Source organism: Symphalangus syndactylus, chromosome 6, assembly GCF_028878055.3.
Source record: "Symphalangus syndactylus isolate Jambi chromosome 6, NHGRI_mSymSyn1-v2.1_pri, whole genome shotgun sequence".
NCBI lineage: Eukaryota > Metazoa > Chordata > Mammalia > Primates > Hylobatidae > Symphalangus > Symphalangus syndactylus.
Window position 1 is genome coordinate 56,442,202 of NC_072428.2, and position 14,344 is coordinate 56,456,545.

A 14,344-nucleotide genomic window follows, 5' to 3' on the forward strand; every position below is an offset into this window, starting at 1 on the left:
ACCCGTCTTGGCTTCCCTAAGTGCTGGGATTACAGGCCTGAGCCACCGCACCCGGCCTTTTTTTTTTTCCCTTCAATTCTGCTCCTTCTGAATTGCAGGTCTTTATTCCAAATGTTTCTCAGAGAAAGTCTCCTTGATCACTGATTAAACCTTTTATAAATTGTGATTATTCTCCTCTGTCTTCTGTGCTTTATTTTTCTCCGTGGTACTTAAGATCACTTGACATACTATGTGTTTAATTATTTGATTACTGTATGTCTCTTCCTACTAGAATGTAAGCTCTATGAAGTCAGAGATTTTCAGGTCACTTTTGCTCATTGCTCTGTCCCCAATATGTAGAACTGCAGAACCATGCTTGACACATACTAGGCCCTCAAATATTTTTGTCTTTTTAATTTAATTTTTTAATAGGTAAAAAACCATATATATGTGTATATATATAAAGATATAAAGGTTCATATTAAAGCCTCCCTTTCACCAGCCTTCCATCACCCTAGTTTTCTACTCCACCCTGATAACCACTGTTACTCACTTCTTGTTTGTCTTTCCTGAGATTCTTTATGCAAATACAAGTACAAATACAAATACAACCATTCTTATTCCTTTCTCTCCTCTTTTTTACACAAGTGTACCATACTATTTATGTTTCTGTACCTTGCATTTTTCACTTACTATCTTAGGGTTTTCTTCATATTGGTTCATAGACAGCACCCCTGTTTTTTGTTTTTTTTTCTGCATAGTTTTGCATTGAATAGATACACCATAATTTATTTACCTGGCTTGTATTGGTGGACACTTAGGTTGTTCCAGTCTTTTGCTATATACACAGTATTGCATTGAATAACTTTATAATACATTGTTTGTATGAGTGACAGTATATTGATAGGGTAAATTTCATAAAGTGGAATTGCTAGGACAAAGAGAATGTGTACTTGTAGTTTTGGTAGATATTGCGAAATTGTCCTCCGTGGGAGCTGTTTTATGTGTGAGTGCTTTTCTCCCCACAGCTTCACCACCAAGCCTGTGCAAACTTTTGAATTTTTGCCGCCCTGTTAGGTGAAAAATAATTTTTCAGTATAGCTTAAGTTTGTATTTCTCCTATTATGAGTCCACATTCATAGTAGGAGATAGTTTTGCATTGAATAGATACATCATATCCATGAGTATTAGGATGAGGCACTTCAGCATTTGTTGAATGAATGGAATGCTGCAGAACAGCCAAAACATGCCACTGGAATCATGCTCTGCAATCTGTGATTGCTTTGCTTCTTTCTGTCTTAGCATGGCTACATAGAGAAATATTTATATTTAATGGTTTTTTTCATGTAGAAGTAGGTCTTGAATGATATCTTTTTGAAAATTTAGGCTGGGTGCGGTGGCTCACGCCTGTAATCCCAGCACTTTGGGAGACCGAGGCGGGTGGATCATTTGAGGTCAGGAGTTCAAGACGAGCCTGGCCAACATGGCGAAACCTCTTCTCTACTAAAAATACAAAAATTAGCCGGGTGGTGGTGGTGTGCACCTGCAATCCCAGCTACTCAGGAGGTTGGGGCTGGAGAATCACTTGAACCGGGGAGGCGGAGGTTGTGGTGAGCCGAGATCACACCACTGCACTCCAGCCTGGGTGACAGAATGAGACCCTGTCTCAAAAAAGAAAAAAAAAAAGAAAATTTACTTGTATGATTTTGCTCACATTGAATGGAAAAAACTAAACAATTTTATTAATAAAATTTTATTAATTTCATTTGTTTTAAACAATAAAATTGTTTAAAAACATATATCCTAACAATAAAATTGTTTAAAAACAATTTTATTAATAAAAATTATAAAATATTTTAAATACATTATTTTATTTCAGCCTCATAACAACCCTATTATATTCCAGGTGTCATTCTCCTTTGAAAGATGAAAAAATTGTGGGCCATAAAGGTTAATTGACCTATCCAGGGTCACAAAGATTGAGGTAGATTGAGGACTGGAACTATTTTTTTTAACTCTACATTCACTCATTTTTTTATATTGTGCTATATATTTTATTGATAATATTTTAGATGCAATAGAATGCTACACAGTGTAGGTTCAAGTTTGTCATATTAGAAATAACCTCATACTCAGCAATTTCTTTCCAAATTGTATGGCTCCTTTGTTAAACTCTCTTCATTTACATTGGCACGTTCATTTTGAGGGTCTACTGGAGAAGGCGAATTGTTTTGTTTGATTTATTCAGCCAGGTAACAAAGTTTTATTTATTTATTTATTTATTTGTTTTGAGATGGAGTTTTGCTCTCGCTCAGGCTGAAGTGCAATGTGCAATCTCAGCTCACTGCAACCTCCACCTTCTGGGTTCCAGCGATTCTACTGCCTCAGCCTCCTTAGTAGCTGGGATTACAGGCACCCACCACCACACCTGGCTAATTTTTGTATTTTTAGTAGAGACAGGATTTCACCATGTTGGCCAGACTGGTCTTGAACTGCTGACTTCAGGTGATCTGCCCGCTTCAGCCTCCCAAAGTGCTGGGATTACAGCCGTGAGCCACCACACCCAGCCCCCAAGTTAACAAAGTTTTGGAAGAAGGAATGATACCACTCATCTTAGAGGTGGAAATATATGTTGCAAAAACTGTTTAATTTAGACACTTTGCAGATTAAGCTAAGGAATTCGCTTTCTCAAAAGAAAAAGGGATTATCTTTATTGTGTTTTTCACTGACTTAACAGTAATATATACTTTAATTCAAACAACACAAAAATATATACAGTATAATGTAAAAATACCCTGTAATAAAAAACAATAGTTTTAAATCCCTTATGCTTTTGTTTTTTGAAAAAAGTATGGTGCGTGTATGTTAGGATATATGTATATGTATACATAAGTACATACATTTCTAAGTTTGTATTGTCAGTTAATGGTTGGAATAATTGGTTAACCATTTGAGGATAAAATGAAAAGAACAATCCTTACGGTTTCATAGTGTTGGAGAAACAGACTTTTTCATAAATGGTATTGTAAATTAGTATAATATTTGTAGGTAACAATTTGGCAATATCTAAGAAAGTCAAATTGTTCTTTGAGCATGCAATTTCTTTTCTTTTTTTTTTTTTTTTTTAGATGGAGTCTCACTCTGTCACCCAGGCTGGAGTGCAGTAGCGCAATTCTGCCCACTGCAGCCTCTGTCTCCTGGGTTCAAGTAGTTCTCCTACTTCAGCCTCCCAAGTAGCTGGGATTACAAGCATGTGCCACCGCGCCTAATTTTTGTAGTTTTAGTAGAGATGGGGTTTCATCATGTTGGCCATAACAGCAGCATGGAGATGACTTGGGCAGGATTAGCAGAGGGAATATTGGAAGTTTTTCGGGAATGTCTGAACTTCTGACACATTTTGATTGCATCCTTGAGTTTTGTAACCTTTTCCAACATACATGAAGGCTTGTAGAGTCATGAAATTTTAATGTTTACCGAGGACCTTCAATTATCTGTTCAATTCTCTAAGTTGTCTTAGAGCAATAATGAGCCCAAGGGAATTAAAGAGACATAGTGTTAGTGACAGAGGTAGAAGTAGAACTTAAGTCACCTGGTTGCTAGTGTTTTAACCAAAACTGTCAGCCGGTTAACCTAGATTAAAACACTAGCAACCAGGTAACCTACAACAGTATTCGCTCCACAGTACTGCAATGGGTAATCATTCGAGATGTTTGAGAAAAACAGAGTGGATGGAGTCAGTTGTGAGGGTGGAAGTAGGGAAGGAAGAAGGTTGGAGCTTTTAAGGGCTCAAATTAGAATTGGAGGAAAAAGGAGTCAAATAATCACTAAAGCAAATCTGAAAGGTTTTATCTTTCTTTACTGAATTTTTTTCCCTTTAAAACACTTTCATTGAATTTTTGCTTTTTTTTAATGGACAAAGATGTAGAGAGAATAAATCCCTTGAAAATATTTTAAATATTGTACTGCAACATATGTTAAAAAATTTAGAGGATTAAGAGTTGGTTAATGGGCTTATTTTCTTTCATATCACTTATTGTTCTTTTTTCTTCTTTTCCAGAATTTTATAGAAGTGAAGTGATTAAGAATTCCTTGGTAAGTTTGCTTTCTGACGGGTACATATGACTAAGTATATACACCTGTTTTCAGAAAATGCAGAAATGTAAAATAAGTTGAGGTTCAGCTCTGGTTTTATGATACTTTAATGGATCTGCTCAATTGTTAAATCATCATTGTTTTGTTCATTGCTGTATCTCTAGTGCTTATGTAGTAGGTGCTTGATAAATATTTACTGAATGAAATGACGAGTTAATGGATGCAGCACACCAACATGGCACATGTATACATATGTAACAAACCTGCACGTTGTGCACATGTACCCTAAAATTTAAAGTATAATAATAATAAAATAAAAAAAGAAAAAAAAATTTACTGAATGAACTGATTTTTCTGTTAAGAACTTTAAATGATAAAAACTCAAATTCTATAGTTTTCTCACTTCCATTTCCTATAAATAAGTTTCTGATTATTTCACTCGCCCTATGTCATAATAAATGATATCTTTGTTTAGATATAGTTCTTAAGAATTTTATGCCTAGGATTTTTGTATAGGATACTCCTACTTGTTTCTTGGCAGTGGCATTGCTCAGTTGGAAAGTTGTAAGTATCCTACTTTTGATAATGTATACACTGGATATTTGCATAAATGGCTCAATTTATTAGGCTGTGTTGAAAACAAAGAAGACCTTTATGGTAAGGAAAATATCTTAGTAATGGTCCAGTACCATCTTGGATTTGGCCCTTGTCTGCTTTTCCACCTCATCTCCTCCTCTTTTCCGCACTCATTGTGTTCCAGGTGTACCTCTTTCAGTGCTTCAAACACACAAAGCTTATCTTGTTCCTTATGTCTAGAACACTTGTTTCCTCAGCTGTTCGCTTGACTGAAGAGGTCTGCAAGGTCTCAGCTATGTCACTTCAGCAAGACTTTCTATGACTATCTCATCTAGAGCAGTTCCCTTTCCCCTAGTCATGCTTTTTCATGACCCTGTTTTATTTTCTTTAAAGCGTTCATCACTGTTGGAAACTCTTGCTCGCTTACTTGTTTGTGTTTATGAACTGCCTCCCACCTGCTAGAACATAAGTTCCATGAAAGCAGGGGCCCTGCCAATCTTGCTGCTCTTGTTACCCTGGAGTCTAGAATAGTATAGATGCTCAGTAACTACTTGTTAAATGAATTAATGGTTATCAATGATGTGTTGTATTTGCATGTTATCCCATTTTGATCCTTAGAACAACCTGTAAAGTACATGGGGTGGATCTTAGGAATCTGGTACCCAGAGAGTTCCAACAACTTTCGCAGAGTCAGAGGACTGCAGGACCAGAACCCCAGTCTAGACCTTCTGTCTTTGTCTCTACTCTTTCCTCTTCATCAAGCTGTCTTTGAAATGTTTCTAAAATATCAATAGATTTGGATTCTAGGCCAGACAGATTCCTTGAGTCCGTCTCTGGGGAGGTCCCATCACCAGTAAAGCTCTGGTTCTACGTATATTATATGATATAAAATAAGTGCCTAGCATCGTGCTTGACATATAATAGCTACTGAGTAAATATTAGTTTTTCCTCCTCTCCTTGCTCAGGTGGAAACAGAAATAGTTTGCAGACAGTTGAGAGCTAGGAGTGATTATGGGGAAGATAGAACAGAATTTTGTGTTTATTTATTCTGTTCTCTTTTCCATAGTCAAATGTTGGGGATGGTTTTCAATATCCATTGCTTTTCCCCCAGATTTGTGTTATAATAGACCCTATGTCATAATGGCGCTTTAGTGTATTGTTCTGCATTATTAGTATTGGATTTACTAGATATTCACTTGGCTCTCAAATCCATATTTCTAAAGATCTCTGAATGTTAACTCCTATCTTCAACTCCTTTTGGCCTCCATCTTCAATTGCTTTGGAGCCATCTGAGGTCATGATACCTTCATCCTTAGTGCACTTAGGTGGAGTATTGTCTCCAAAGAATACTGTAGAATGGTTTCAAGACAAGGGGGAGGATTGGACCAAAAGACTTGTAGGTCCCTTTCAACTCAGTTTATACTGTAATTGTTTTCCGAATGTACCTCATACAGTGTTTGCTTGCATTGTGATTTCATGAACATTCTGTTTCACAAGGTAGATCAAGTCTCCTGGAGGTCACAGACTGTATGTCTTTCTATCCCCTTAGTTCCCAGTGTATTTCTTTTGGGTAGTTGTTTGACAAATATTAATTTTTTGATGTTCCTTTTAAAGGTATTCTTTGAGATTTTGGCAAGGATTCTTTTTTTTTCTTTTATATCTTAATAAAGGTTCTATTAACTTAAGTAACTTTTTTTTTCTTTTTTTTGAAACAGGGTCTCTCCATCACCCAGGCTGGAGTGCAGTAGCATGATCTCAGCTTACTGCAACCTCCACCTCGTGAGCTGAGGCGATCCTCTTACCTCAGCCTCCCAAGGAGCTGGGACTACAGGCATGAACCACCATGTCTGACTAATTTTTGTATTTTTTGTAGAGACAGGGTTTCACCATGTTACCCAGGCTGGCCTCGAACTCCTGACCTAAAGCAATCCGCCTAACTCAGCCTCCCAAAGTGCTGGGATTACAGGCATGAGCCACTGTGCCCGGCCTAATTAACTCTTTCTTTCTGAGGGAGCTCTTTTTCTTAGCTTTTTGCTAATTCATTGTGATTGGTTCAGATTGGTGGGCATTGGGCAGTACAGGAGTTAACAACCCTCAGAGAATATGCCAGAGATGGCACGTTGTTACTGCCCTTCTTGCTGTCTCCGAAGAAGCACTGCCAGGTCAACAGCAGAATTGTTGGTTTCTTTCCTGTTTAGGATTTTGCAGTTTTTAAGCTATTGTGATATTTGCTGATAGTTAGTCGTTTAAATGCTTTTGTATCTATTTGTTACCATTGTGCTTGGCACATAGAAGATGTTCAGCAAATGTTTCTTGATAAATGAATTCTTCCCTAAGGATATTTATTGACTTCGAAGTTATATCCTGAAACTGCAAATCTTCAATTAGATACTAAAGGATTAGGCAAAGATTTGAATACTTTATTTCTAATTAAGGCTTTGAGTAAATTTTCACTCTGGTGAACTAAGTTGGACTTTGATAAGCTTGTAAGTATCTTTTTCACTCATGTAACTTTGAGATACAGAATGTTGTTCCTTGTTTATATTCTGAGCTTGGTTCTTAGACCAGAGTGGCTTGGTTTCATCACTCTGACGTCAAAGGAGACATGGAAAAATGGACTGGAGATTGAAAAGAGGCCGAGTGGGGTGGCTCACGCCTGTAATCCCAGCACTTTGGGAGGCTGAGGCGGGTGGATCATCTGAGGTCGGAAGTTTGAGACCAGCCTGACCAACATGGAGAAACCCCATCTCTACTAAAAATACAAAATTAGCCGGGTGTGGGGGCACATGCCTGTAATCCCAGCTACTCAGGAGGCTGAGGCAGGAGAATCGCTTGAACCTGAGAGGCGGAGGTTGCAGTGAGCTGAGATCATGCCATTGCACTCCAGCCTGGGCAACAAGAGCGAAACTCCATCTCAAAAAAAAAAAAAAAAGATAAAAAAGAGTGTTTTCCCTCAAATATTAGATAAACTGTTCTTATGCCCTTATTCTGTGCTTCTTTCTAACTCCTGAATACTCCAGATCACCTGTCCAATAAAACTTTCTGCAGTGATGGTAATGTTCTACGTATTGTTCAATACAGTTGCCACTGGCCACATGTGGCCACTGAGCACTTGAAATGTGGTTCAGTCCTACTGCAGAACTGAATTTTAAATTTTGTTTAATTTTAATTTAAATAGCCACATGAGGCTAGTAGATATCATATTAGACAGCACAGTTCTAGATGCCTCTGAAAAGCTTTCTTTGTTTTTTTTTTTTTTTTGAGACGTTGTCTTGCTCTTGTCGCCCAGGCTGGAGCACAGTGGCACAATCTCGGCTCATTTCAACCTCCGCCTCCCAGGTTCAAACGATTCTCTTGCTTCAGCCTCCTGCGTAGCTGGGACTACAGGTGCCCGCCAGCATGCCCGGCTAATTTTTGTATTTTTAGTAGAGACAGGGTTTTGCCATGTTGGCCAGGCTGGTCTTGAACTCCTGACCTCCGGTGATCTGCCCACCTCAACTTCCCAAAGTGCTGGGATTACAGGCGTGAGCCACCACGCCTGGCCAGGGCTTATAATCATTAATAGGAAGAAATTTCACCTTTTTGTTTTTTTAAAAGTAGTTTGGCCCAGGTGCGGTGGCTCATGCCTATAATCTTAGCACTTTGGGAGACCGAGGTGGGCAGATTGCTTGAGCCTAGGATTCAAGACCAGCCTGGGCAACATGGCAAAACCCCATCTCTACCAAAAAACGCAAAAACACCTGGGAGGCTGAGGCGAGAGGATTGCTTAAGTCTCAGAGGCGGAGGTTTCAGTCAGCCAAGATTGTGCCACTCCAGCTTGGGTGACAGAGTGAGACCCTGTCTCAAAGGAAAAACAAATTACTTCGAGCTGAGTGTGGTGGCTCACACCTATATTCCAGTACTTTAGGAGGCTGAGGCAGGAGGATCACGTAAGCCCAGGAGCTTGAGATCAGCCTGGGCAAGATGATGAGACTCCCATCTCTACAAAAAATAAATGAATGAATGAATAAATAAATAAATAAATAAATAAAATAATTAGCTGGGCATGGTGGTGCATACGTATAGTTCCCTGCTAGTTGGGAGGCTGAGGCAGGGGGATCCCTTGAGCCCAAGAATTTGAGATTGTGGTGAACTATGATTGCACCACTGCACTCCAGCCTGGGCGACACAGTGAGAACCCATCTCAAAACAACAACAACAACAACAACAAAAACGAAATAAAAAACTTTGTGCTTTTTTTTAATACCACTAGTCTCATTTATAAATCCATATAATAGCTTTTTGTATGGTTGTCTTAGCTTCCTTGATATGTAATAATAAACTTCAGAAAGCAGGGACCTCATGTGGTTCATGTTTGTAATCTCCCTAGTCATTGTATCGTGATTTGCTTTGACTTGGCAAACAAACAAAATATGTTTAGTATGTCATATATATATGTATCCAAATCTAAGTTTCTGGCTGTAAGACTCACTGTTACTTTACATTTACAAAAAATAGTTAAACATTCTAATTAAACTGAACATAAGGCCTGGGCAATAGTCTTATCAGTTGTGATTCAATTTTACTAACCTCTTGTTACTCTGGAGTTTCTTCAATCCATTCCCAGATATTTAGCAGTCTTTCCTTTTTTCATTATTTGACTTATGATAAGGAATCCTGTTAGCAATAAAATATTTACTTCCTTAAGTCCTTTAAAGAGGTTGGATGAAGTCATTTCTCCAGTGACAGATATTTGCTTCTCTAATACCAAATTCATGCCTCATTGCTCTGTTTCTGTGCTTTCTGCCTACACAAAATCTTAATACTTTTTATTGAAATTTGACATTTATAGAAGAGTTTATAGATCATAAGTATACAGCGTGATGAATTATCTCAAACTGAATACACCCGTATAACCAGCATCCAGATCAACAAATAGAATATTTTCAGCTCCTGAAAAGCCCTCTCTCCTGCCCTCTCCAGTCACTGTAACTTTCCTACTTTTAACACCATAGGTTAATTTTACCTGCTTTTGTATGAATGAAATAATATAGTATGCACTCTTTTGTGTCCTATTGCCATGTTTCAACTTTATATAGTAAGATTCATTTATTTTTTGGGACATATTTGTGGTTTGTTTGCCCTATAATATTCCATTGTGTGAAATCACAGAATTGACTCATTTTTTCTGTTGATAGGCATTTGGTTAGGTTCTAGTTTTGAGCTAACATGAATAGTGCTGCTATAAACACTCTCCTATATGTCTTTTGGTAAATGTATGGATGTATTTCTGTTGAGTGTACATCTAGGAGTGGAATTGCTAGGAATATGCATATGGTCAGCTAAAGCTGCCAAATAGTTTTCCAAAATTATTGTTTGATTTATACCCTCACTGCCAGTCTGCGAGAGTTCTGTTTACATGGTTGTGAACACTTGATTTTTAAAAAATCTTTTGAATTTAAATTGTTAAATATTACAAAATTTTTTGTTTCAATATAAATCAAGAGAAATATTTTAAATGGCAATTAAACTTAGCAGCACATGTAGTGCTAACATTGTGCCTAACCTAGTATCAAACACGGCTACTTTTAAGGGTGTGCATGTAGATACAATGACACTGGATGACTGCCACCTGGTGGTCAAAGATTGTAGGACTTTATTGATTTTACTATTTCTGAAATCAGAATTCATCTTACATTGTGAAAAAATACTCACGTTAGAACTGGCGAGTGGGACTATGTTGGATGGTAATAAATAGAATGGAGTAAACTGAAGCAGAATAAGGGAGTACTTGCCGGGGGAGATTGCAGTTTTTCTGCAGGAGTCACATGGGAGATGTCACTTGAGCAGACGCCTGACAGAAGTGAGGGAGCAAGCTATATAGCTATTTCAGGAATACTGTTCCAGGACAAGAAACAGGAAAGTAGAAAGACAGGAGTGTACTTGAGGTGTTCAAGAAATGGCTAAGAAGTTAGTAAGGCTGGAGTACAGTGAGCAGAGGTGGTTTGAGGTGTTGCTAGGCACGTATGACAGAGAGACAGGTGCAAGAGAATTGAGGATCAGGGCAGCAGAGGGAATGGCCTGGAGCAATAGGAGATGATGGTCAAGGGCTAAGGAGCATGAGAATGAGAGTTTGGAAGGCATAGCATTACAATTAATGCAAAATGGGGCACATCTGGTGAACCAGGACCTTCACCTTATTCATGATATATTTAGCATAGAACAATTCATGGTGAATGTATAGTTCAGTGTTAATGTCTCTGGCTTCAGCTAGCTGTGCCCTCCGTATCATCTCTTCTTGTGTTCAGGGAGAGGTTAGATCCTTGATATTATTGAAGGGTCATTGGGTTAATAAGTAAAATTATTGAAGCAATAACAATGGAAGTGACTAAATTCTCTGAAGTTGGTTTTTCATGTTTATAAAAGAGATTAATTATATTGTGAACCCACATCTGCCTTTAACAGTTATAAAGTTAATCTAATCATTGGTTATTTTTCCAAAAATGAGTTTTTAACTTTTATTAGAATATTAAAAATCTCATGGTGGGAGTATACTGATAGCTAATTTGTGTGTGTTTTGAAATGTCTCTCTACATGGATTTTTTAAATGAAGAAGAGGTATCAATTATAAGTACCCACCTATGATTGAAGTAGCATGTTGGACATGTCATATACATTATTTCTCATCCTGATAATAGCATTCCAAGCTAAGAGATATGCTTGTTTTACAGCTGAGGAACCAGGTTCAGCAGGCTGAGGAACTTGATCTAGGTCACACCGCTAATAACTGGTAAAACCAGTGTTCCAGAGCCCTGCTGTTTTGCAGCCTCCCTTATATCCCACTTCCTTCCACTGATTAAGTCTGCTAGAGGGCTAACAGAGGTCAGTGATAGGCTTTATCATTGAATAAACAATTTCTAGAGCATGCATTTTAGGGAAAGCATGTGGCATAATTTATCAGAACTATAAAGTTCTGTTGAGATTGTGACTGAGCTCTTTTTAAATCTTTGGGAAAAAAACTGGCTAAACAGTACAAATACTTTTTATGAGTTACTGGTCTGAGTAATTCTCAAACCAACTTTATGTTTCAGTTGAATTATGATTGAATGAATTACCATTGTGTGTGTGTGTGTGTGTATGTGTGTGTGTGTGTGTAGCTTATGTCAGATTATGTTACTGTCTTTTAAACTGCATCATCTTCAAGGTTTTCCAACTTCTGTCTGGTTAACTACATGATTTGAAGGGAGACAGAGATAATCAATACATGGAATTGTATGTAGTACCAGGGAAGAACAGGATGCCATGAAAACATGTAAAAGTGTTATTTATGTTAGTTTGGAGGGAGAAGTTAGGAAAGGTTTCTAACAATTAGTAATTTCTAAATTGAGATAGGAAGTCTGAATAAAAGTGAATGAGACAGGGAAAGAGCGTTTGTTGTGTTAATAGTAATGATAAAATCAGTATGCTATTCCAGTGAGATGTGTTGCATGGTTTCAGAAAGTTAGAACACATTTTATGAGTTCTTGGTTGTGTTCCTGTAACCATACATTTGTTATCAAGCAACAGTAATAAATAGTGGTTTTATGTCCTCTTGTGGGTGTGTGGTAGACAGTGAACTTTTCAGAGCTTATAAATATCCTGATATTCTACTATTGTACTTTTCAGTGAATATGGTGGTGTAGGTCCCTGGATGATATTAGTACTTGATTAATTTGTTCCATGTAGAAATTGGGCAGGTATGTATAGGTTAAATATAAATAAAAAATCATCTGGGTCTATATAGTAAAAATAGTACGCTATAAAATCTTTGAATGTGTGGCAGGCTATATCTGCCTGTATCCGAATGTACCAACTTAGGAATTATTGCTCATTGTCTGGCAACTATTTTGTAATAGTATAAAGGAGAGTCTTTGTAATCAGAAGATTGACAATAGCTCTACTGTATCAGTGTTGTATTGGCTTAGAAAGAACACCCAGGTCATCTATTCAACCACACGAAATAACTTCAAAAAACTTCCCTGTCCTCCAGAGGCATTTGATTTTGAATGAAGTATTTAAGAATATTTGCTGCAACAACCCCCAAGAGTATCTATCCCTCTTTCTTGCCATGCATTATGCCCCTTCAGATACATTCACCAAGTGTCATTTTTTCACTTTGAAAGGAGGTATTATTTTCTGCCTTTTCTGATACTTTATCACTCTAATAGTAATAGGAAATTATGCTACTTCATATTTTAGAATATATTTACTCTTATTGAAAGGCGGTCTTACACAAAGGGGAGTAAATGACTACCTTTTAGAGTGGTATAATTTGAAGACCAGGAAGGTTTAGCTTTAGGACATACATCAGGAAGAGATGACCTCATTTGATTTATTTCATTGGGGCACCTCTTGTTTTTTCCCTTGTTGGATCTTTAAAAAAAATAGTTTCATTACTTTTTATTGAGATATTGTACACATCTAGTAAATGCACAAATAACAGCCTTATGACTTTTCAAAAGGAACTGATCAATGAAACACGATCATCTTTTGCTTTTCTTTGTTTTATTTATTTATTATTTTGATACGGAGTTTCACTCTTGTTGCCCAGGCTGGAGTGCAATGGCGCGATCCCGGCTCACTGCAACCTCTGCCTCCAAGGTATAAGTGATTCTCCTGTCTCAGCCTCCCAAGTAGCTCAGATTACAGGCATGTGCCACCATGCCTGGCTATTTTTTTATATTTAATAGAGCTGGAGTTTCATCATAACATGTTAGTCAGGCTGGTCGTGAACCCTAGACCTCAGGTGATTTGCCCACCTCGGCCTCCCAAAGTGCTGGGATTACAAGCATGCGCCACTGCGCCCGGCCTATCTCTTGCTTTTCAGTCACTACCTTTTCCCAAAGAGAATCTCTCTTCTGACTTCTAACACCATAGCTTAGTTCTGCCTGGTTATGAACTTTTACATGGCATATGCCCTTTTTTTTTTTTTTTTTTTTTTTTGAGAGAGAGTCTCGCTCTGGTTGCCCAGGCTTGAGTGCAATGGTGGGATCTTGGCTCACTGCAACCTCTGCCTCCCAGGTTCAAGTGATTCTCCCACCTCAGCCTCCCAAGTAGGTGAAGTGTGCACCACCATACCAGGCTAATTTTTTTTTGTATTTTTAGTAGAGACAGGGTTTCACCATGTTGGCCAGATTGGTCTCGAACTCCTGACCTCAAGTGATCCTCCCACCTCAGCCTTCCAAAGTGCTGGGATTACAGGCACGAGCCACTGTGCCCGGCCTGCATCTGCTCTTTTGCTCAGCATAATATTTGTGAGATTCGTTCATGTTGTATATAGTAGTTCACTAATTCTAATGAACATATCCTTTGCTGAACATATGTGTGCATTTCTCTGAGGTATGTACTTAGAAGTGGAATTAAGTGCCAGGTTGTAGGTTATGTTCAGCTTTAGTAGATATTGTCAAATAATTTTCCCAAGCATTTGTACTAGTTACATTCTTACCAGCAGTGTGAGATTTTTAGTTCTCTATTCTTGCCCAAACTTGGTATTATCTATCTTTTAAATTTTAGCCATTCTGGTGGGATTATGGAATTATGTTGTGGTTTTAGTTTAGTTTAATATGGTATTATGATATTTATGTTGTGGAGCACTTGTTCTGGAAAATCATGCCAGTTAATGCCAATTAAGAATAAACAAATCCCGAGCAAGTATTGGAGTCTTTTTAAAAAAGTTGAT

At 37.8% G+C, this 14,344-nt stretch overlaps 1 protein-coding gene across 6 annotated transcripts in view; it reads left to right on the forward strand.

Moving 5' to 3' along the window:
• The window catches only part of UVRAG (UV radiation resistance associated), a 334,573-nt gene that overhangs the window by 43,307 nt on the left and 276,922 nt on the right, over nucleotides 1–14,344 (forward strand). For all 6 annotated transcript variants that reach the window (XM_055282980.2, XM_055282979.2, XM_055282982.2 and 3 more), the window contains exon 3: nucleotides 4,037–4,071. In XM_055282980.2, coding sequence (XP_055138955.1) covers nucleotides 4,037–4,071 — 35 coding nt within the window. The remainder of the gene's footprint in view (nucleotides 1–4,036; nucleotides 4,072–14,344) is intronic.